The sequence below is a fragment of the Falco peregrinus genome, chromosome 8 (genome assembly GCF_023634155.1).
Source record: "Falco peregrinus isolate bFalPer1 chromosome 8, bFalPer1.pri, whole genome shotgun sequence".
NCBI lineage: Eukaryota > Metazoa > Chordata > Aves > Falconiformes > Falconidae > Falco > Falco peregrinus.
In genome coordinates this window covers 18,235,085-18,259,480 of record NC_073728.1, presented here as the reverse complement: position 1 = coordinate 18,259,480, position 24,396 = coordinate 18,235,085, and the positions used below count along the sequence as shown (strand labels likewise).

The following is a 24,396-nucleotide window of genomic DNA, read 5'->3' as shown; positions in this document are numbered from 1 at the left end:
AAAATAAAAACAATACATTACAGAGGAAGTCACTCTTATGCTGTCTGAATGTGCTCCCTGGCCTCCCAGCCACCCCCCAAAAAAAGAAAAGGCATGATACTAACATGTAACATCCTTGCACATTACTGAGTTAGAAGCATCACTTGGTGGTCCAACTCCTGCTCTGTTTTCTGCACTGACACGGAATTCATATTCATTTCCTTCCTGGAGACCAGTTACTTTGCATCTAAGATCTGAAACTGGTTTCTTTGTTGCTCTGACCCATCTTAAACCTTTCTTTTCCCTGCGCTCCACATAGTAACCTGTGATTTCACTTCCACCATCATCTACTGGCCTTTTCCAGGTAACTGTGACAGTATTTTTAGTCACATTTGTTACTTCTGGTTTTCCAGGAGGGCCTGGGGGACCTGTTAAGGAACAGAACAGTACAGTTAACACAAAATTCAGGTCTTCAGAGATTAATAAAAACGCACTGGAAATTCTTAGCTTTCTACGTACCAAATCTGTCCACCATTTTAACTGGTTCTGATTGTACTGGTTCACCCTTGCCATATTGATTTACTGCTGAGACACGGAAAACATATTCATTTCCTTGAATGAGCTTGCTAACAACATGCCTACAGCTTTCAATATTTTCAGCAACCAATGTCCAGAGCAGTCGGCTAGTTTCTCTCTTTTCAAGAACATATGATTTGACTGGTGATCCACCATCTTCTGCAGGAGGTGACCATGTAAGAGTTGCTTTTTCTGCTGAAACATTGCTGATCTCAATAGGCCCCGGAGGTCCTGGAACATCTAAAACTTTCACATGTATGCTTTCCTGCTTAGTGCCAAAAGGATTGGTTGCAGTGATTGTATATTCTCCAGAATCTTTTCTGGCTGCGTATTTGACAGTTAGAGTAGAAGAAGTTGGTGTTGTTTCAATGTGCACGAGCTCTGATGGTCTAAAATCTTTTCCAGCTTTTGACCATGCTGAAGTTGGAGGTGGTTTACCACGGATACTAATAGCAGACACTGTAATGGTGTCTCCTGCTTTTACTGTTAAACCTTCCTTCAAAGTAGGATCGATAACAATGCTTGGTGCCTCTGTCAAAACAAAGAAACAAAAACCCCCAAATGTTATAACAAGAAGGGGGTGGGGTGGGGAAGAGAATTTAGTATTAATTATTCAAATAAAATTCTACATTTTTAGCCATCTACATACCATACTCATCCTTGCATATTATGGTTCCTGTGGATTCAGATGGAGGACTGATAGCCCCAGCAGTGTTCTTTGCTCTAATTCTGAACTCATATTTGGAGCCCTCAGTGAGGTCAGTTACAGTAAATGCACAGTCTGGAACATTCACATGGTTAGCTTTTGTCCAAGTCTTTGAGGGTAATTCACGCTTTTCAACAATATAGCCAGTTAACTTATGGCCACCATCGTATTTTGGTTCTGTCCAAATGAGTGTTACTGAGTTCCTAGTTACATTGATAACTTCAGGTTTCCCAGGAGGATCTAGAAGAAGAAATAATAGATAGTGGTCAAACAAAAGTTTTTTCAAATTTCAGAATTTTCCTTTTTATTCTCATGTTGACTTACCAATAGGATCAAGTGCCACAACTGGTTCCGATGGCAGACTTGGTTTTCCTACTCCAGCCATATTGATTGCCATTACTCTGAATTCATATTCCAGACCTTCAGTTAATCCTGTCACTCTGAAATCTTTCATTCTTATTGGTGTTTTATTTGCTCTCTTCCACAGAAGACTATTTCTTTCTTTGACTTCAATGTGATAACCTAGAAGATAAATGGTGAGATGAAAGTATGAGTGGTTTTCTAGAAATCTTAATTTCTCATAGCATTGTGAAATATCATACTGCCTGTATGGCATGTCACATACACGTTGTACAAGAGGAACACTGAAAAACAGATTAAGAAATGGATATGGACATACCTTACAGTTATATGTAATCACAATTACGAGATGTCTGTAAATGCAAATTGCTAATTTTATAGACCCAAGTAATGTAACATGTAAGTTTGTTTTTCTTTCTTTAGATGTTTTGACTCTGTGCAAAAATATTGTTTTTCAGTTAGTCTTTTCCTGACTTTTAAGTTAAATATTTTTTAAAAATAATCACAGACAAAGAGTAGGAAGTAAAACAGTGATCAATCAATCAATCAATCAATCAATCAATCAATCAATCTCAATCAATCTAAAGCATAAACACCTGATAGTTTTAGCTTACCCTTTGACACAGGGAAAGAACTATTAAGAACTGAAACACTAGGGAGGCTTTTGGGACATACCTGTGATTGGTGAGCCTCCGGTTCTTCTGGGATCAGTCCAAGTTAAAGCTACAGATTCATGCCGAACATCAACAATGTTGGGAGGTGGAGGAGCATCTGGCACATCTGAAAAATATTAAAATATATATATATATGCAGTAACACTAAAAATAAATACCACCCCTAAAACATTTTTTTTCAATTTTAAAAATTATAATGGATACTTACCAAATGGATGTTTTGCAATGACAGGGTCAGATTTAAGACCTTCACCTACTCCATATTTATTTTCAGCCCTGATCCTGAATGTATATTCATTTCCTTCATGAAGTCTTGTAACTCTAAACGTGGTCTTCTGGACTGCAGAGGCACAAGTCACCCACTTATTGTTTACATTATCTCTCTTCTCTAGGACATAATTAGTGATTTCTGAACCACCATCATCTTTTGGAGGGCCCCACTTTAAGGTTATGGCATCGGCTGTGACTTCGTCAAATTTCACCGGACCAGTTGGTATGCCAGGTTTGCCAACAACTTTTACAGAAATAGTGCCTTCCTTGCTGCCAACAACGTTTTTTAGAGTTATTGTGTATTTTCCAGCATCAGCTTTTTGGCAGTCATGTACTATAAGTGTGGTGTTAACTGCTGTAGATTCAAATGCAACTCTTCCACTCTCAGTAAGTGCCTGGTCTTCATCTTTCTTCCAAGTTACAGCAGGGACAGGTTTGCCTTTAATTGGGATTTTAAGACGGAAATTGCTACCCTCTTTAGCTATATAGCACAAATCAGGTAGATCTCTTAAATCAAGATCAGGTGCCACTGTAAAAATAAAAGAAACCCATTATTAAACTATACATAAATTATGTGATAAAATTAAAATGTTGTTTTGTATTTATGTAAGCACCTGATTTGTATGTATGCATAGTAATGATAATAAGCATAAAATAAATGTAATTTGGGTAAGTGAAGCTTTGCATCAATGATCTTGCTTCTTACCAACATCATCTCTTGCCACAATTGTGATCTCTGTTGGAGTTCCATATCCAGCATCATTTTGGGCTCTCACTCTGAAAGTGTATTCTTCTCCTTCTTTTAGGTCTCTCATTGAAAAATGGAGGTTCTTTGCCCGCATGACTTCTTGCCATTTATCTTCACCAATCAGGACCTCGACAACATATGCAAAAATACGGCTTCCACCATCACTGATAGGTTTTTTCCATACTAAATTGCATGAAGATTTTGTTACAGCTGAAGCTTTTAGATCCACAACTGGCCCAGGTGTTTCTAGATGGAAGAAAAGTATAGTAAGTGTCCATTCAAGCGAGAAATATATATGATTTGAACACCAAAACAAGTTAAATGGATCTTTTTTTCTTACCAGAAGCTTTAACAGCATCACGAGTTTCACAGGGGTCACCAATACCATATTCATTTTCAGCAAAAACCCTGAAGAAGTAAGATTTGCCTTCTTCTAAGTTAGTTATCCTGCAGCTTGTCTTTGGACATTCTGTTGTTACTGTGGACCATGACTTTCTTTCTGCATCACGTTTTTCAACGACGTAATTTGTGATTGGACTGCCACCATCTATTAGTGGAGGTTCCCATGTAATGAAGGCAGAATCCTTAGACGCTTCCTTTACAATCAGGTTAATTGGAGGGCCCGGAGTATCTAGATAAACACAACAAACCGACATTTGATGTAGTAAAATAAAAAAAATTATCAGTTAAAAAGTTAACAAATCATTATAATGGGGAAACCCCTGACACTTACCAAGTACTTTTACAACAATGGTGTACGCCTTTTTGCCACAGCTGTTCTCCAGACTGAGAACATATTTTCCAGCATCGTATTTGTTTACATTTTCACAACGCAGGAAGGTATCAAAATCAGTTGACTTGATATCTAATCCTTGTCTATCTCTTAGGTTGGCACCCACTTTAGACCATGTAATTTTTGGAGGTGGACGTCCTCTTACTGGTACATAAAGTCTCATAGTGACTCCAGCACGCAACACAAGGACTTTCCTTAGTTCTGCATCAAGTTCTCCTTCAGGAGGAACTGTGTGTTTAACAAAAAGCATGCAGTTAAAACATCATCTTTAAGACTATCACTAAAGTTACTGCAACAAAAAGTTCCTCTTTACTGGCATTTCACTAGTATGAACCCATGATGATGTTAGTGATTTAGTTTCCTGACTCCCGTTTCAAGATCATTTGCAAACTTGGCATTATTTTGCACTCGTTTAAATTCCATTTTTTTGCCTTTTCCACCATTTATTTTACTTATCACATGAAGAAGCCTCCTAGTTTCTCTAGAATTCAAAGGAGTTTCAAAGCCTCCTGGACTATACTGCTTTTCTTGAACCAAGACAGTTCTGTGAAGCAACGCTTTTGTACATACAGCAAAACGCATACAGAAGCCAGCTTCTTAAGGAATAAGTGTCATACAACTAAATAGTGTGTCACACAGATGGTTAGAATGGTAATCTTGTTCTCAAATTATTTAGAAGACATGAAGAAGAGTGGAAGTTTTAAGAACACAAGAGAACTGAAAAGTCTAATTTTAGGCTTAGAGAAAGAAAAAATTCTTGAAGACCCAAACTAGAAGGCAGCAGAGCATCTAACATAAAAATGAAAAAGGCAGACACCACTCAGATTCTACTCAGTTCCTGTTCCTAATCACCCTATTCTCATCCAAATTAGCCACTTCTAGCCTAATTTTTTTGAGAAATGACAGATTCCAAATTAATCTCCTTCTGTGTTCTGTGACAAACCCTGTCTTTGAAACCCATCCCATGAACTAAAGCAAAAGTCAACAAGATAATTTGTTTTCAGCAAACATACTTAAAATGTCTTTGGCAGTGTGTTTATCAGGAACATCACTTGGATCACTGTATCCAATCTTATTGACAGCATAAATGCGGAACTGGTACTCTGTATCTTCTATCAGACCTGTTACCACAAATCGTGTAGCCTGTAAGTTCTTGGGTAGATTGCATCTGACCCAGTTATCTGTGTCAGCTCTTTTTGCTTCCACTAGGTAACCAATAATAGGGCTTCCTCCGTCATATGCTGGTTTGCCCCAGGACAGGCTTATCGAATTACGAGTAGTATCAACCACTTTCGGGAAAGCAGGTGGGCCAGGAGGATCTGAGAGCAAAAATAACATAAAATGGTCACACCAAATGCTGTAAAAAAGTATTAGGAAATAAACATGGAAAATATTTGAGACTTGTAGCTTACACTGAGGATCACGAGCGTATACTGCTTTAGATGGTGCGCTAGGCTTGCCAGGTCCGGCCTTATTCAACGCTATGACCCGGAACTCATATTCTGTTCCTTCTTGGAGTCCAGTAGCCTTGACAGTTCTTTCAATGACAGGCTTTCTGTTTACCTTTGTCCAGGTAAGACCCTTAGTTTCACGCTTCTCAAGTATATAACCAGTTATTGGGGATCCACCATCACTAGCTGGTGGCTTCCAGCTAACAGTCATAAAGTCTTTCGTTACATTGCTAATTATCGGTGGATCACAAGGTCCGGGTACATCTGTGAAGATTTATTTGAAAGTTATGTTCACATTCGTAAGGCACACAAAAAACCAGTGACTAATGAAGCTACCCCACAAAGCACTTACCATATGGATTCTTAGCAACTGCTGGTTCAGTCAGGATAGGATCTCCAACACCATATTTGTTTTCAGCACATATGCGGAACTGATACTCATGTCCTTCTATTAGTTTCTCCACTGTGCAGCTTGTAATGGGTACATTGGCAGTGACCTGGGCCCAGTTTGGTCTGCTTGTTTCACGCTTGTCCACAATGTAGTTAGTAATTTCTGAACCTCCATCTTCCAGAGGAGGCTCCCAAGAAAGCATTGCACGATCGGCATACATGTGTTTGATTTTAACGGAGGCTGGTGGACCAGGCTTATCTAGAAGAATTAACATCACATTGTTATAGCTCTATCTCTTGCTGTATCATTTAATTATAAATGTTATTTATTATTAACAGATAGTCTTTAGCTTACCAAGTACTTTAAGCTTAATGGTTGCTGACTTGGATCCACTTGTATTTTCAGCAGTAATAGTATAGTCTCCCGTTTGCTTCCTGTTAACACTGAACAACTCTACCGTAGCAAGGTTTCTCTTAGTGGTGATCTTAACACCTTCAGATGGCTTTAAAACTTCTCCGTCTTTCTTCCAGGTGATTGTTGGCATTGGCTTGCCATAAACATTTGCCTCCAGGCGCACATTAGTTCCAGCTTTTACTGTAAGCTGTGACTGCATAGACAGATCCAACTCTATTCTGGGGGGAACTGAAAGAACCCAAGACTTTATCAGTCTAGTAAGAGATAAACATCTCATTCTCCACATGAGTGTTAGTTCAATATGCACACACTCTTATCAGAGTTCTCAAATGCCTTTACATTCCTTACCATTTTCTGGGTGAATGGTCACTGGATCAGAAGGTTCCGAAGGTCGGCTAATGTTAACTGCTGTTTTGGCAATTGCTCTAAATTGATACTGAGCATTTTCTTCCAAATCAGTAGCAGTGTACTCTTCTAGAGGTATTTGATGTGGTGTTGTATTGCACCGAACCCACTTATCACCAGGTAATTTGCAAGCTTCAACAAAGTAGCCAATAAGTTTGCTACCACCATCATGCTTTGGTCTTGTCCATACCAGTGATACAGTACTCTTAGTAACATCAATAACTTCAGGTTTTCCAGGGGGATCTAAGGCAAATAAGATCATGTTATAGTCTGTTTTGCCAAAAAAGGTAACATTAAAAAAATGGCTTTAATAGGGCTGGATCCTATTTACAGCATACCCACAAAGTGCACTCACAGTGCAGTCATGGTATACATGAAAATACAAACATAAGGGCAAACTGAAGATCATAAAGAGTTGCAGATATACTGAAAATGACCATAAAAACAGCAGTCTGTTGCAAATTATTGGTATGTTTGACTTACCAACTGGTGCTCTTGCTGTGACAAACTCAGTTGGTTTACTAGGTTTACTTGCTCCAGCTCTGTTCAATGCATAAATTCTGAAGGTATACTCAAGACCTTCGATGAGCCCCACACAAGGGTATTCTGTGGAACGTACAGCTGTGTCATTAGCTTTCACCCACAGTAAACTGTTTCTTTCTTTGCGCTCAATGAGATAGCCAGTGATTGGACTGCCTCCATCACTATCTGGTTTATCCCAGGCAACAAAAATGCAGTCCTTATTGACCTTGGTAATACGTGCATTCTTTGGTTCACTAGGAACATCTAGGATGAAGCACAAAGATGAATTTCAATCACATGCTTTCTTACTAGGAGGACTAAAAAGAGAAATGCAGCTATGAAAAACTGACATACCAAATGGGAATCTTGCAATCATCTTGCCAGAAGTAAGGGGCTCAGAAATCCCAAAACGATTTTCAGCACGAACGCGGAACATATACTCTTGTCCAGGAATCAGCTTTCCAATTCTGCAGCTTGTCTTCGTGACAGAAGCTAAAGCTGTTACCCAGTCTCCTCGGCTTACATCACATTTCTCAACTACATAGTTTGTAATATTACTGCCACCATCTTCAAGAGGTATATGCCATGCAAGAGTGCAAGCATCAGCATCTATTTCAGAAATATCAAATGGAGGCTGTGGTGGACCTGGTTTATCTGCAGAAAAAAGTATATTAAGGAAAAAAAGGGATGAAAGAACGTTGCAACCCCTGGAATATATTAAATTAGTTCTGCATAACGCTGGGTTTAAAAATAATTAAATGAAACATACCCATGACTATCACTCTGATTTTCTGACTATCCATACCAGAGCTATTTTCTGCAGTAAGAGTGTAAAAATCAGAGTCTTTTCTAGTTACATCCTTAATGATAAGAACAGAAGACTTTTCTGCTTTATGCACAGCAAGGCGACTGGATGTAAGTACATCTTGATCTCCTTTCAACCATTTACAGACTGGCTGAGGCTTCCCATATACATGAGCTTCAATTCTCAGTTTCTTTCCAGCTTTAATGTGAACATGATCAGGCATCAGAATCTTAGGTGGGACTGAAAAAAAAAAAAAAACACACAGACTTATAAATTCAGCTTCTGTGGCATATTGATTAACATTTTCTTATATTTTCTTGTAAACATTCTCTGCTTCTCTCCTAAGTGGAATCACGAGCAGGAATGGCTTGATAATTTTTAATTTAGGTTCCACTTATGGACAACTAGGGATTCTGCAGTGGGCAGTATCTATTCTAGTCTTACTTTTACATTCTGCTAAGTTTATAAGAGAGTATTTTTGAGTCTGGATTTCCTTCTCACGTGTTTACGTAGAGACTTGTGCACTATTAATGCATGACATGTAATTCCACTTTATATCTGGAACTTGTTTCTCCCTTATTGCTGACTTTCTACAAGACAAGTATGAAGGAGGAGAAAAGACAGACCGAAGTTCCTACTGAACTAAACCCATTTCCACAGTCAATCCTTTAAATATCCTTGGATTAATTTTCAGACAGAGCCCCTTCTACAACTTCTTTTTGCACAACATCTGATTTCTTAAAAAAAGAAACCTGGTAATATGTTTGATGTACTTTCCTTCCTGCCGTTGGCTAGTTTTCTCATTTGCTCCTGTACCTCTCTCTTCCTCTTTCCATTTCACAAATGAAGAAGGTTTTCTCATCTGCCTCTAACCCCTATGTCTTCCTGTACCTCAGGGACCCTACCACCCTAATTAGGCCAACCTGTGCTCCCTGCCTTTTGCTTGACATCTCAAACAATTCTACAATATAAAGAACTTGTTTCCTCTTCTCTTAAAACAGCTGTCACTTCTGGCCCCATTTATCTCTCAAATTATCACTCTCTTTTCCTCTCTCATCGTAAGTTCATTGAAGGTATTTATTGTTTCTCCTTAGTTCCTATCTTCTGGTTTCAACTGAAACCATACCTGCAAAATTCTTTAATATTTCTGAATTAGAGGTCAACTCTCATCCTTTCTGACCTGTCAAAACATTCAATACAGTTAACCATAGTCCTCCAGATGACTTCACAAAGCATATGTCTTTCTGGAACTCACTCAAAGAACTAGAATTCTTGGTCATTTCATTATTAAAGCAGACTATTGCAGCATAGGTAGTATTTAAATTTTTACTTACTGAGTTGTTCTTTAATTTCAAATACTCCTTCAGCTTCTCTTGGCAAACTTACTCCTACAGCATTTCTAGCTGCCACTCTAAACTTATATTTCTTTCCCTCTTTCAGGCCAGCTACAACAATGGAAAGATCTTTAACAATTGAATATTCTGTCCAACGATCTGCTGGTTGGTCATCTTCTTTGTAGCTAACAATGTATCCATCAACTTTAGAACCTCCATCACGTAGTGGTGGCAGCCAGCCTAAAGTAGCACTATTTTTCGTAATTTCAGTAACTTCAAGTTTTCTTGGTGGATCAGGTTCACCTTTCAGAGGAAAAAAACACAAACACATTAAACATTGAATTTAACAGATTTTCTGACTATTGACTACTTACTGAATTATTGGATGCTGTCCATGCTAAATCAACAAGGACACTATGGAAAACATTCTTTACAATCGCAAAGGTACTATATTCATAGATTGTATTATTTGAAAGAAACTGATACTGAAATATTTATGTTTATCATTGAGTAGTTAGTAGTATTGTCCAGTTTAGAAACAACAACTTTCAAAAAATGCAAAATATTAAAATTAGAGAAAAAAATGGAAGATGTGCATAAAGGCATACTTACTTAGGGGATCTGTTGCTAGAACTGGTTTTGGTATGTCAGTTGGAACACCTGACCCATATTCATTTACTGCTGTTACTCTAAAGAAATATTCATTTCCAGGTACAAGGTTAGCTATTTGGAAACTCGTTTTCTTTAATTCTGCAGTGACTGTTCCCCAGGTCTTCCTGTCAGCTTCACGTTTCTGCAGGATGTAATGAGTCACTGGGCTACCACCATCATTCTCCGGAGGTGCCCATGAAAGATGGCATGACATCTTGGTGACATCTGAAACCTTGAAGTCCGACACAGGTCCAGGAGTATCTATAAAGAAATTTCAATTTATGCTAGTCTTTTCTTCTTTATTAAGTTAAAATTAAAGGGGCTAACAGCTTCGTACACAGGAGGAGTTAGTGTCAGCTGATACAGTTGTGCTTAAAAATGGTAGCACCCGGGGGTCATAAAAATTCCTGTAATGAACATTCAACGTAGTTAAAAAATTATCTAGACATATTTCTGTCATTACTTACCCAGCACTCTGACGTTCACAAATACAGCTTTTTCTCCAGCTGCATTAACAAGTGTCAATGAATATTTGCCTGAGTCATCACGTGTTGAATTGGGAATGACACAGAAGGCCATAGTGTCAACTAGATCAACTTGTCCTTTTCTGATAACATTATCAATACCCATTCTCCTCCAGGTGACTTTTGGTGCTGGGCGACCCCTAACAATGGCAAAAAGTCTAATAGGGCATCCTGCCCTGACTATCACTAACTTTCTCATGCTTGCATCCAACTCAATCTCAGGAGGTTCTGAAAGACAAAATGAAACAATAAAATGCAAAGTTTAGCACACAAAACAAAATAAAACAAACCTAGTACAAATAAAAGACTGTATATAAATACTCATAAAAAGGATGGGAAAACTCACCAAGTATTTCTTTGGGAGACACAGCTTCCTTCAGTTCAGCTGGTCGGCCAAGGCCAACCTGGTTTTGGGCAGAAACTCTGAACTCATATAATTGGTTCTCATCGAGGCTGGTGGCTGTAAATTCTGTATGAATAATTTGGGCAGCAACATTGCATCGTTTCCATCCTGCTTCAGGATCAGCACCCTCAACTTTTGGTCTAATTTCCACAACATATCCAATAATTGGAGCACCACCATCATACACTGGTTTTCCCCAGCCAAGTGTTATGGAACTCTTTGTGCTATCAACCACTCTCAAGTTTGTGGGAGGACCAGGTGGTTCTGAAAGACAACAAAAATGACAGATAAGAACACAGTTGTGAATCCAGCAATCTGTTATGTTAACATTAAAAAAATTACAGTAGAATACAGTGGTATCATACCTATTGGATCTTTTGCTACTACAGGTCTTGATGGCAAGCTTGGTTCTCCAAGTCCAACTTCATTTTCTGCACTGACACGGAACTGATATTCATGACCAGGGATGAGGTTAGTAACCTTCTTGCGTCTCTCTGGGATTGCAGTCTTAGTAACAGGAACCCATCTTAGCGATCGTTTCTCTTTCCTCTCTAAAATGTATCCTGTAATTGATTTGCCACCATCATATTCTGGTGGATTCCAAACTACAGTCATCTCATCTTTGCTAACTCTTGTGACATCTGGAGGGTCAGGGCGTCCAGGTCTATCATATTTTGTTTTGGCAATAATTGGCTGTGTTTCTGTTGGTGGACCAGTGCCAATTTTATTCTCTGCACGAACTCTGAATATATATTCATTACCTTCAATGAGCCGTGTCACATTTGCATGGTTCGTTAGGACAGAGGAAGAGTATGTAGACCAAACCATACGCTTGCTTTCACATTTTTCCAGGATGTAGTTCTGTATTTCACAACCACCATCATCTTCTGGAGGGTCCCAAGTAACAGTACATCTATCACTTGAAATGTCAGTGACTTTCAAGTTTCTTACAGGACCTGGTTTATCCAAGACAATAACAGTAGCATATGCTACAAAACTTCCAGCTGTGTTAGTTGCAGTAATCACATATTTCCCACCATCACTACGTCTTGATTTTGTGAGAACAAACTTAGATGTGTCAGAAGTTGTTTCAATACTGACTCTTGGAGATCTGGTTAGATCTGTGGCATCTTTGTCTTTTGTCCATACAACTTCAGGCTGTGGTTTTCCTCTGACTCCAGCCTCAATTCTAATTGTTTCACCTGCTTTGACAGTTAGCACTCCACTTAACTTCAAGTCTAGCACTGGTTTTTGCAGATCTTCCTTCACAACAACTTCAGCTGTTTTTACCCAGTCACTTTCACCTGCCTCATTCTTGGTTTGAACTCGGAATTGGTAAATCTTATTTTCAACACATTTATCTACCATGTAGTGTGTTTCCTTAATGCTGCCTTTGTGAACCCTTTCCCATTCATCTGAATCTTTCAATTTTCTCTCAACATGATAACTCAAATTGGGACTTCCACCATCATAATCTGGCCTTCTCCATTTCAGATAAACAAATGTCTTTCCTTTCTCTGCAATGTGAAGATTTTCTGGTGGTCCAGGCTTGTCAATAGGATTGATGGCAAGGATAGGAGTCTTGGTCTCAATGCAAGGACCTGGACCTATTTTGTTTTCTGCACAAACTCTGAAGAAGTATTCACGGTTCTCTATAAGATTTGCCTTTACTAATCGTTTAGCAATATCAGAGGAGACAATTGACCATCCCCTCTGGTTAGGTTGACGGTACTCTACTATGTAATTTGTAATTTCAGAGCCACCATTATCCACTGGACTCTCCCAAGTGATCATACAAGAATCTTTTGTGACGTAACTTATTTTCAGGTTCTGACATGGTCCAGGTCTGTCAAGTACATTAACAACAGCAAAAGCTTGAGCATGTCCACAGCTGTTCTTAGCTGCTATAATATATTTGCCATGATCAGATCTTTTGGCTTCTTTCACTTGCAGTTCAACATTAGGTAGATCATGGAGTATTTCAACACGCTTTTCTTGGACTAGTACTTTGCCATCTTTAGACCACGTTATGTCAGGATCTGGCCTGCCTTTTACTTTACCAGCAATACGGATTGTTTGGCCTACTCGGACAGTAATTAAGTCCCGACAGGTCACATCTAGGCTTACTTCTGGAGGAGAAAGAATATCCTTTGCAAGTACAGTTTCTGCCAGTTCTCTTGGTTCTCCCTCTCCCACAATGTTGACAGCTTTTATTCGGAATTTGTATTCATTTCCTTCTATTAAGCCAGGTACTCTGAAAGCACACTGTCTAATGAGTTCATCTTTATTAATCCTATTCCACTGCGTAGTTCCAGTTTTCTGACATTCCACAATGTATCCCAGAATTGGGCTGCCACCATCCTTGAGGGGCTTTGTCCACACAAGATCAGCTGTTTCTTTGGTTTTGTCTTTTAATTTTGGATTTATAGGTGGCCCGGGAGGAGTGATAGGACGTGATGCTTTTATTGGATCAGAGCTTGGAGATGGTTTGCTTAAGCCCACCATGTTTTCTGCAAATACTCTGAATTCATATGTGTTGCCTTCAAAAAGACCAGTGACTCTATATTTCATATCAAGTATAGGTGCCTTATTGACACGCACCCATTTACCAGATGCTTCCCGACGTTCAAGTATATAACCAGTTATTGGAGTTCCACCATCAGATTTTGGTAGGGTCCAAGACACTGTTGCAGCATTTTCTGTAACATCATAAACAGTTGGTTTACCAGGTGGGGATGGTGGATCAAACATATGTTTTGCAACTGTTGGTTCTGAATCAAGCGGTGCACCAATGCCTATCTTATTTTCTGCCCGAACACGGAAAATATATTCACAGCCTTTCTGCAGTCGTGGAACCTTAATTTTTGTGTGACTTGTTCCAGAGCTAACCACTCCCCATGTTTCCTTCTTTGACTGACGCTTCTCCACAATATAATTTATTATAGGACTCCCACCATCATCTTTAGGAGGGCGCCAAGAAATAACCATATGTTCTGGTGTTACTTCAAGAATATTAATAGGACCAGTTGGTGGGCCAGGAACATCCAGAACTGTAAGGTGCAGAGCAACAGTTTTGCTGCCAGCTGCATTAGACACTGTGAGTAGATATTCTCCTGTATCTTTTCTTACACAGTCCTTGATGGTAAGTACAGTTGAATAATTGTCAGTCTCAATCTTGTATCTGCCATCTGTTTTAATTTCAACGTCATCAGTAACCCATTTTGCAGTAGGAACTGGCACACCTCTCATAATTGCAGGAAGTCTCACTGTGGTGCCAGCTTTAACAACAAGACCTTCAATTAACTTCACATCTAGTTCCACAGATGGAGGTACTGAAATTAGAGAAAAACAGAAATTACTTTTTTAGGATAAATGTTTAAAGAAAGAGATACAGAATCAGCAAAAACCACAAAACCCCTAAAAATTACCTAGTTTTTCTTGACACTCTATGGGTATAGTTGTATCTGGAAGGCTAAGACCAACAATATTCTGAGCTTTCACACGGAATTTGTATATTTTTCCTTTTTGTAGGCCTGTCACAACACAGTCTAGCATAGGGACCGTCTGGAACTTTGTCCACTCATCTGCACCGTCTTCTTGATATTCCACCAAATATCCAGTTATCTCAGCACCACCATCACGATCTGGTCGATTCCAAACAAGGGAAACTTCAGTCTTGTCAACATCTACATGATGCAGATTCTTTGGTGGCCCTGGAGGATCTTTTAAAATACAAAACCAAAATGGTTACTCAGATGACCAATCTATGGTAGCAGTGTACTGTGTTCGCATTAATACCACAAGATGATAAAAAATTGCCAACAATAGGAACAGAACAAATTATATAACCTAAAAACACTTACGCAGTGGATCTATAGCTTTAATAGGCTTGAGTGTTTCCACATATGGACCTCTACCAAACTGATTCTCAGCTGCAACTCGGAAGACATACTGAGTCCCTTCCACCAGATATTTTGCCATGTGACTGCGTTTCTTGGAGGATGATGAGATGGCTACCCACTGTGCAGAAGCTACATCTTTCCTTTCCACCACATAGTTGGTAATGACAGAGCCACCATCATCTTCTGGTTCCATCCAAGTGAGATAGCAAGAATCGCTTCTAACTTCACTGACTTGCAGATTTCTGGGTGGACCAGGCTTGTCTAATATTGACAAAAATTGAAACTGTTACTTATTTGATAACTAAGGCATTTTTTTACAAAACTTAGTAAACTTCACAAGAAATTAATGCATCTTATATAATTTTTAGTCCTTTTTTTTTTTACTATGTATTTCTTATAACTTAGTTTCTTGATATTTTCCAGGCATTCCATTACTTCTTAATCTCTAATTATAGACTAAAAGCACGCAGTATAAAAGGAACATAAAAGAGATTACCTAAGACCACAACTTTTACTGAAACAGTCTTTGAACCAGCTGGATTTTCAACTGTCAGAGAGTAAATTCCACCGTCTTCATGGATAGTGTTACGAATTTCAAGCTTACTGCCAACTCCTGTAACCTCAATATCAGCTTTGGGTGAGACTTCACGATCTTCTTTCTTCCAAGAAACTTTTGGGAATGGAACACCTTTAATAACAGCACTAAGCCTTAGAGTATCTCCAGCTTTTACATGCTGTTCTCGGGCCATATTAGCATCAAGTATCAGCTCAGGAGGTTCTGAAATCAAAATGATATGTTTTTTTAGAAAATGAGGGGAAAAAACCCTCTTAGGTAAACTTATCTGATTTTATTAAACTCACCAAGTCTGTCCTTTACTTCTACTGGATCAGGAACATAGGCTGGTTCAGATTCACCTGCTTCATTGACTGCCTTGACCCTGAACTTGTATGTCAAACCCTCAGTAAGGCCAGTGACTTTGTATTTTGTTTCAGGACAAGAATCTGCTGTAAGATTAGCCTTTTTCCATTCTTCATCTCCAACTTTCTGATACTCAACAATGTAGCCTATTATCTTGCCATTACCATCATGGCGTGGTGGTTGCCAAGACAAATCAACTGAATTTTTAGTTTTATCTACTGCTTCTGGATTAATAGGTGGACTTGGTTTTGCTGTTTAAAAAACAAAAAGAGAAAGAAATGGGGAAAAGGGAATCCATTAAATTTTTTTTCTAACTGAAGAATACATTGAAATTTCAATGAGAAATGAAATTTAATACTTTACCAATTGGATCTCTAGCAAAAATTGGCTTTGAGGGTGGACTAGGATCACCAACACCAATTTCATTTTCTGCTGAAACACGGAATTCATATTGACAGCCTTCAAGGAGGTCAGGTACTTTGAACTGAGTACTGGGGAAAATTGGGTCTTTAGTAACTCTGACCCATCTTGTAGCCATTGTTTCCTTCTTTTCTACAATATAGTTTGTTATTGGCTTGCCTCCATCATATGGTTTGTTCCAAACCACTACTGCAGAGTCTTTGGTAACATTCTTAATGATGGGTTGCTCAGGTGCATCAGGAACACCTTGGGGACAGGGGAAGAAAAAAAAAAAAAGGGTTTAGAAGCACTACAAACAGAGTAAAGATTAAAGTGTCAAAGTAAGATTGCAAATGAATGACATACGGAAACGGTCCTTGGCTTTCATCTCATCAGAGATGAGCGGATCGCTTATGCCGTAAAGATTTTCAGCATAAATTCTAATTTGATAATCTCTTCCTTCAAGCAGCTTCGGAATTTTGCTTGTTGTCTTAATTGTGGCAGATGTAACCGGCATCCACAGGTCTCTGTGTGCATCCCTCTTCTCAACAATGTAATTTGTAATTTCACTGCCTCCGTCATCTAATGGAGGTTTCCAGGAAATTACCATATGATCTTTATGAACTTCATCAAATACAACTGGGCCTACTGGAGGCGATGGGCGATCTGTTTAAGAAAAAATAAGGCATACCCACGCTTTTATATGAACTTCACATAGCAGCATAGATTAAACAGTTGTCAATACAGTAAATATATTATGAAATCAGAAACCTGGCATCACAGATTTAAGAAGGAATCAAGACCTCGAGACTATTCTTGTTAATACGTGTTTGCTTATAAGTTAGTTGGTGATTTATGTTTTCTACAGTGTTGACATTCTCTAAATGCATGCAGACATTAAATTATTCAGGCTGAATAAACTAAGCCAGAGTTTACTATGTACTTAAAATTAATAAATTGTATTTCAGTACAAATGAGAATGCAGCAAATCAAATTAATGTAATAAAGGATACATTTTAATAATTACATTTTATAAATTCAATGAATTCTAATCACTACTAAAAATGACAGACAATAGTGTTATTCAATAAAACCTACCAACAACATTAACTTGACAAAATCCTTTTCTTGATCCTGTGCTATTCTCTACAGTAACACAGTATTTGCCTGAGTCTTCACGAACAGATTTTAGTATCCCCAAGCAAAGAGTTGTAGGAGTTGTCTTGATCTTTGTACGGTCATCTTCTTTGACAACAATATCATCCTTTAGCCAAGTAACCTTTGGTGTGGGCTTGCCCGAGTAACGTCCTGTCAGGCTGAAAGCTTCACCAACTCGAACAATAAGCTTGTCTCTAAAGTCAAGATCAAGTGATGGAGGAGCTGAAAGACAATATTAAAAAACACAATGCCCACAAATGTCAGCAATTTTAATAAGAAAAAGTAAGGAACCAGTAAATATAATCGCTGTTTTCAAAAGAAATATGAAAAAGATACATACCAATTTCATCCTTGCATGTGATTGGTTTTGTGCAAAATGATGGCTTGCCTTGCCCCACAATATTACAAGCACTCACACGATATTCATAGGTATCACCCTCTTTCAAGCCTCCTACAGTGTATTTCCTATCAAGCATTTTCTCCTTTGTCACTCTGTGGAATTTCTCTTTTCCAATGAGACGGCTCTCTAGAACATACATGGTGATATCTGAGCCTCCGTTATATTTTGGAGGGTTCCAAGTTAATGTAACAGAGTTCTTGGTAACTTCTTTTACTTCCAGGTCTTCTGGACGGTCAGGAACAGCTGTGAATAAACAAAAAAAAATATGGTAAATGCATTTTTTGCATATTCATCCCATATGACAGTAATCCAAACCCCAAAGTATACTTACTTATTGGATCTCTAATGACAATCTCTTTTGTTGTCTCTGTGAATGGACCCATGCCAATTATATTCTCAGCTGCAATTCGGAAAAAGTAGGCTTTCCCTTCAGTGAGTCCCTGAACAGTAGCATTCTGTCTTGTAACTGTGTAGCTTACTGGAGTCCAGGCTCTATGGTCAGATTCACGTTTTTCGATTATGTAGTTGGTAATAGGAGAACCACCATCATCTTCTGGAGTAAACCATGTCAATTTACAAGAGTCATTGGTTAGGTTCTCAGTAAGGAATGGCATTCCAACTGGGCCTGGCACATCTGAGAGCAAAGAAGAAATGGAGTATTTAAGTTTACATGCTGAATGTTATGAAATTTTACTTGTTCGCAAGGACTGAGGTTGCTATTTACCTAGCACATCAACAATAATAGTCTTCTTCCGCTCACCACCGGCATTTTTAGCAAGAAGAGTGTATAAACCCTGATGGCTTCTTTTGCAATTCTTGATGACCAAAGAAGAACTAATAGCTGTTTCTTCAATTTTGGCTTCTTCTGGTAAAGCTCGGTCATCTCTGCTCCAAGTCACTGTTGGAGCTGGCTTTCCTGAGACATATGCTATGATCCGAATTACTCCTCCAGCATGAACAACAATCCTGTCCCTGACACTTGCATCCAAATTAATATCAGGAGCCACTGTGGGAGGTGAACAAAAAAATTAAATGTTTTTTTTTTTTCTTACTTTGACTTAAAGGTACTAAAAATATAAACATAAACCATAAATACCAATTCTGTCCTTCATTTCAATGATGTCTGTAACTTCTCCAGGCTCTCCAATACCAGCAGCATTCACTGCTCTAACTCTGAATTTGTAAAAGCATCCTTCTTTTAATCCTGCCACAACGAACTTAGTTCCTCTAACTTCTTTATCTTTTACCTGTAAGAAAACACTGTAATGTCAGCTAACATTAAAGTATCATCAATTTCTTTGTGATGTTTGAAACTAATCTTAAACCAGATGTTGTTTCAGATTTACAAGCACAAGGCAGTTTTAAGCATACATGAATCTTGCTCACAAAGAATTCTTGAGAATCCATGTAAAGAAATATAGGACACGGACATAAAAGCTATTCTGAAGATTCACTTTTTTAATAATTCTAACAGACAAGGATGTTACACCAATTGTAACAGCCTGTAGTCTCAGAAAAATTACATGTATTATTGGACAAATAAAGTCATATAAGTGAGAGTGGCAAAACAAAAAGGAATTCTTTGGGTTTTTTAAACCCCAATATGAAGCCTGTTTACCTGGAAACAGTGCAGGGAATTTAGGTATTATTTAAAATGTACTCAAGTGTTTATGGAGATACAAAAAATAGCCAAGGTATGCATTAGTTAAATTTTCAGTAATGCATTATTGAAAAAAGTAGGAAAATGTGGAGATGTGGTAGTTGCAAATGATTTGGCACCAGTGAGACTTACTTTTGTGCCAGTTCTAACTTGGTTTTGTCTTCTGTTCTTTTATCAAAAATTACCTACATATTTTCTCACATCTTTAAACAGAAATTTAAAAATTATTTAGGAAACTACAAAATTAACGATGTTGTGGTGGATGTAGTCTTACATTTTAAATATATGAAGATAATAATGGTGCAAAGATACGAACTTTAAGAAAATAACTTGCATAGTGAAAATCTGTAAACTGTCTTTTCTGGTGTGATTTATTTTGATGGACACACAGAGAGAAGAAATGCAAATTCTGTTATAGTTTTCCACCTACCCGTTCCCATTGCTCCGTTCCTTCCTCTTTATACTCAACAATGTAGCCAGTGACCCTAGAACCGCCATCCTTTAGTGGTGGACTCCACTCCAAGTCTACAGAAGACTTTGTCCAATCAGTAACTTTTGGAATAGGAGGGCCAGGTGGGGCTGAGAAACATCATCATACCATTACATCTTAACAATATATTCTTTGTTATTATTTGAATATTTTCAAATTAAACAATAGGAATCTAAAATATTTACCAATAGGATCTCTACAAATTGCTGGATCAGATGGCATGCTTGGTGGACCAACACCAGCTGCATTGATAGCTGAAACACGGAACTGATATTCAGAGCCTTCAATAAGACCTGTAACTTTGTATGAAACCCCCAGTGTCATAGGTTTGATAGGATCACGGTTAACCCTCGTCCATCTCTTCCCAGTGGTCTCTTTGCGCTCCAGCCAGTAACCAGTAATAGGAGAGCCACCATCATGTTCTGGTTCTTCCCAATTTACAGTCATTGAGTCACGTGTTATACTGCTGACTGTTGGCTTGTCGCAAGGTCCAGGAACAGCTGTGGGAAGAAATTTACACATACTTGTAAAAAAAAGCTAAAGGAAGATGGAGGTAGCTAGAGAGCAAAAATAGACCCATGCACTCACATGGTCACAGCCGCATTAGACAGTTACCTATCTGCATGAGACACTCTCCCTCATTCACCTTCCCATCCCTATTCAGGTACATATACTTCTGTGAACCATAAAATATCTTTCCCTCAAATAACAATTGTCAAAAATGACTTTTTCTTGTGTTCCTGGATCAGTACCTCATTTCAGTGGCCAGCCTAACCTTGGATGTTTGAAAAATTATTTTCTCTTGCCAGCTTAACATTCCTTCTACATCAGAGCTACTCTGCCTAATTTCTCTTTTAAAACTTAAGGCAGAAAATTGACTCTTCCTGATCTCTGAGGTCAATAATGTCTCAAATACAACAGAATTATCTGAATCTTATCAGATAACCGTTATTAGTATATTTAAACCTTAAAAAATCATGAGTTTGTATTTTAATTTATAACAAGGAGGGGGGAAGTATTTTTAAGTACTGCATGTGCTTTTAAGAAGTAACTACTAATGCTAAAGCTCTTCAAGCTATTCTAGAAAATTTATGTGAATTGAGAAAAGTAGCAGTAGTTTTTAACAGATGCTGTACACATGCCAGCATATGAAAATGACTGGCATAATTTGAAAGCATATTCCCACTTACTGAAAAGGTTTCGTGCTGTTTCTGGTTCACTATCCAAAGGTTCTCCAATACCATACTTGTTCTGTGCCATAATGCGGAACACATATTCATGGCCTTCCATCAACTTGGGAACAGTGAATAAGCATTCCTTAGGCTCATTAGTAACAGGTACCCATGTCCTTCTATTTGCTTCTTTTTTCTCTATGACATAGTTTGTAATCTTAGAACCACCATCGTCTAATGGAGGAAGCCATGATATTGTCATTTTATCAGCCAAAATGGATTCGAATTTAATAGGTCCCACTGGAGGTCCAGGACGACCTAAAACATACATTTTTTATAAAGAAGAATTAATTCAAATGCTATTAAAATAAAGCATCACATGAACGCTATCAATTAATGCAATGTACAAGAGTTATTGATATCTACCCAGAACATTTAGTCTCATCTCCTTTGAAGCAGTTCCCAGATTATTTACAGCTGTTATAGTATATAAGCCTGTATCACTTCTGCGAGACTGTTGAATCAATAAAGTGCAAGTATCGTCACCAACAATCTTGTTGACATGCTGATCATACAGCACAGGTGTTTTGTCATCTGGTTTCTTTGGAGAAGCTTTTAGCCATGTTAATGTGGGGAAGGGCACACCCTTTATTTTGGCCACAATGTTAACATCTGTTCCTTCTTCAACCTCCATAAATTCTTTGAGTTCAATAGATGGTGGGCCTACAATGAAATGTTGAAAAAATTAACATACAAAAATACTACATAATGTTAAAATGAAATTTGTATTTACTGATACCAGTTATTACTTACATGTCTGGTCTTTGACAACAAGTGGACCAACAGTGGCTGATGGCCTACTGGGACCTGCTATATTTACAGCTTTGACTCTGAATTCGTATTCTCCGCCTTCTACAAGATCCTCAACAGTAAACTTTGTTTCTTCCACGTCACGTCTGTTGCATTGCTTCCAAGTCTCTTTCACTTCTCCAGTACGATCCCAGCGGAGACATTCAACATTGTAATGTGTAACAGGAGCTCCACCATCATTCTTTGGTGGTTTCCATGTCAAGCTCACCGTGTTCTTGGTTACAAGGCCAATCTTTAGTTTAATAGGTGGATCAGGAGGATCTTCACAAACAGAACAAAAATGTGAATAAATCCACTGTACAATACCATCTGGTTTTAAAGAATTTATTTTACTTTGATTTTACTTACGGATTGGATCCCTGGCTGTAGTCCGTTGGATGGTTTCAGCAGGAGGGCCAACACCAAAACGGTTTTCTGCACGTACCCGGAAGAAATACTCTTGTCCAGATATAAGATCAGGTACAACAAAGGAAGTACTTCCACAGTTTGCATTGACTTTAGTCCAGGCCTTCCCATCAATAGTTCTTTTCTCTATAACATAGCCTCTGATTCTATCTCCACCATCATCATCTGGCATCTTCCATGAAAGTTTACAACTACCTCTTGTGATATCACTTACTTTTAGGTCTTTTGGTGGACCTGGAACATCTATTAAGGTAAAAAGCACAACAGAAACAAATTTACGTAAGTATGTTGAAAAATATGACTAAAACCTACTATTTGAATACTTTGATATGTGTAAGCCATACCAAGGACATTGACTCTGACATGCACAGTTTTTTGTCCTGCTTTGTTCTTTGCTGTAATACTGTATCGTCCAGAATGACTTCTGTTGCACTCTGGGATGATAATCACTGAACGTGTATCAGTTGCTTCCACCTGTGTATTATAGAAAGAAAGAAAAGTTATAGATCAACTTCACATATTTATGTTTGAAAAATGCAACAATAGTAAAGTTACAAAAGTTGTGTGCTTTACCTGAGCTTCTTCAGGTACATTATGACCACCCTCCTATAAACAAAGGGAAATAAACATAAATATAAGAGGGGATAGGCTTAAATGTCTAGAAACACAGGTAGAAAAAAGCTTTTATTTTGCTAACCTTTGCTGTTGTCTTTGCTTTTCCTTCAAACTCCCAAAATGATTTTGGAACTGGACGACCCTTGATAACAGCTGGGATTTTAATTGTCGTGCCAGCACGACAAGAGAGGAAATCCTGTGCTCCAATATCAAGGAAGATTTCTGGTTCCTCTGCAAAAGTATTTCAATATATAAATTTCAAAAGCTACTGAAAGTAAATTTTTGTCAGCACTGAGCTAAAACCCCACACAAACATGCGGAATCCATGTTTATGTGAGAAAGGTTGGGTGTGCAAAAAGGAAGCTGGGGAGTATATGGATAGAAAAAATTTTGTTGTCATTTCTTTATAAAATATACATTATTTCCTTAGTATGACTGCAGGTGGTCATCAGTTTTCTAATGGATCCAGCCCTGGTAATGGTCATCATAACACTTTAAAAAATGTGTGTCAATCTTTTGTTATATTTTTACATAACTGTTCTGTTTTGACTTTGGCTTGCTTGGCATCCTGCTTGAACATTCCCAGCAGTAGATGGCATTTAGATATAAATACCTAAATTAATCCCCAGAACACTTACCTAGAATATCTTGGACAGGTATTTCTGATGTCGCAGGACTTGGTTCTGATTCTCCAGCAGCATTTACAGCTTTCACCCTAAATCGGTATTTTCTAAGCTCTTTCAAGTTGGGAATAACACATTCACAAGTAGGAAAGAGTTTGTCTCCTTCATTCACCTTCTTCCAGTCAGTACTACCTTCATCTTGCATTTCAACAATATATCCTTTTATAGGACTACCACCATCCTTTTGTGGAGGCTTCCATGCAAGAGCTACAGATGATTTGGTTTTGTCTTTGACCTCTGGGCAAGACGGTGGACCAGGCACAACTTTTAAAACAAGAGCAAGTAAAAATTACCTGACAGTTAGTGCCTGCATGTATTTTTTTTTAATAGTTTCTAGAAGAATGCAAGTATTTTCATTTTCTTCTGTCATACACAGAGAGCGTATAATCCTAGAGCATGCATACTTAATTACATATATTACATATGTTCTTAAGGGATACTTAAGTACAAGGCATAAAGATTGAGCTTTTTAATGATAAAGAAAAACAATAACATGAAAATCTGACTCTGTACTCAAGTTTATTTGGCCATTTTTTCATTCATATAATGGCAGTTTAAGGTTCATAAAAGAAGTAAAAAAACTGAATTAAAGCTTATTATTTTTAAATCAGTGAAAACCAGTAAATCAGGAAACTACTTTATGTCAATATATTCCTTTTGGTTTAGTGAAAACGAAGCATTGGATTAATTGCACTAAAATCAATATAAATAGTAGTA

General features: G+C 38.0%; 1 protein-coding gene across 1 annotated transcript in view; it reads right to left on the bottom strand.

Moving 5' to 3' along the window:
- Positions 1–24,396, bottom strand: part of TTN (titin) — a 238,731-nt gene that overhangs the window by 45,288 nt on the left and 169,047 nt on the right. Inside the window, exons 180-222 of the mRNA XM_055812704.1 lie at positions 23,635–23,943; positions 23,079–23,227; positions 22,955–22,987; positions 22,726–22,855; positions 22,325–22,624; positions 21,920–22,237; positions 21,533–21,829; positions 21,125–21,424; positions 20,120–20,434; positions 19,875–20,023; positions 18,881–19,031; positions 18,509–18,790; positions 18,116–18,418; positions 17,725–18,027; positions 17,325–17,606; positions 16,593–16,892; positions 16,191–16,493; positions 15,770–16,078; positions 15,405–15,686; positions 14,870–15,169; positions 14,435–14,728; positions 11,372–14,338; positions 10,950–11,270; positions 10,547–10,831; positions 10,041–10,340; positions 9,429–9,731; positions 8,059–8,334; positions 7,644–7,943; positions 7,251–7,553; positions 6,711–7,010; positions 6,303–6,590; positions 5,910–6,206; positions 5,519–5,821; positions 5,120–5,425; positions 4,047–4,334; positions 3,654–3,944; positions 3,272–3,559; positions 2,504–3,094; positions 2,297–2,401; positions 1,586–1,783; positions 1,205–1,501; positions 499–1,086; positions 105–407 (exon numbers count right to left, since the gene is read on the bottom strand). Coding sequence (XP_055668679.1) covers positions 105–407; positions 499–1,086; positions 1,205–1,501; positions 1,586–1,783; positions 2,297–2,401; positions 2,504–3,094; positions 3,272–3,559; positions 3,654–3,944; positions 4,047–4,334; positions 5,120–5,425; positions 5,519–5,821; positions 5,910–6,206; positions 6,303–6,590; positions 6,711–7,010; positions 7,251–7,553; positions 7,644–7,943; positions 8,059–8,334; positions 9,429–9,731; positions 10,041–10,340; positions 10,547–10,831; positions 10,950–11,270; positions 11,372–14,338; positions 14,435–14,728; positions 14,870–15,169; positions 15,405–15,686; positions 15,770–16,078; positions 16,191–16,493; positions 16,593–16,892; positions 17,325–17,606; positions 17,725–18,027; positions 18,116–18,418; positions 18,509–18,790; positions 18,881–19,031; positions 19,875–20,023; positions 20,120–20,434; positions 21,125–21,424; positions 21,533–21,829; positions 21,920–22,237; positions 22,325–22,624; positions 22,726–22,855; positions 22,955–22,987; positions 23,079–23,227; positions 23,635–23,943 — 14,907 coding nt within the window. The remainder of the gene's footprint in view (positions 1–104; positions 408–498; positions 1,087–1,204; positions 1,502–1,585; positions 1,784–2,296; positions 2,402–2,503; positions 3,095–3,271; positions 3,560–3,653; positions 3,945–4,046; positions 4,335–5,119; positions 5,426–5,518; positions 5,822–5,909; positions 6,207–6,302; positions 6,591–6,710; positions 7,011–7,250; positions 7,554–7,643; positions 7,944–8,058; positions 8,335–9,428; positions 9,732–10,040; positions 10,341–10,546; positions 10,832–10,949; positions 11,271–11,371; positions 14,339–14,434; positions 14,729–14,869; positions 15,170–15,404; positions 15,687–15,769; positions 16,079–16,190; positions 16,494–16,592; positions 16,893–17,324; positions 17,607–17,724; positions 18,028–18,115; positions 18,419–18,508; positions 18,791–18,880; positions 19,032–19,874; positions 20,024–20,119; positions 20,435–21,124; positions 21,425–21,532; positions 21,830–21,919; positions 22,238–22,324; positions 22,625–22,725; positions 22,856–22,954; positions 22,988–23,078; positions 23,228–23,634; positions 23,944–24,396) is intronic.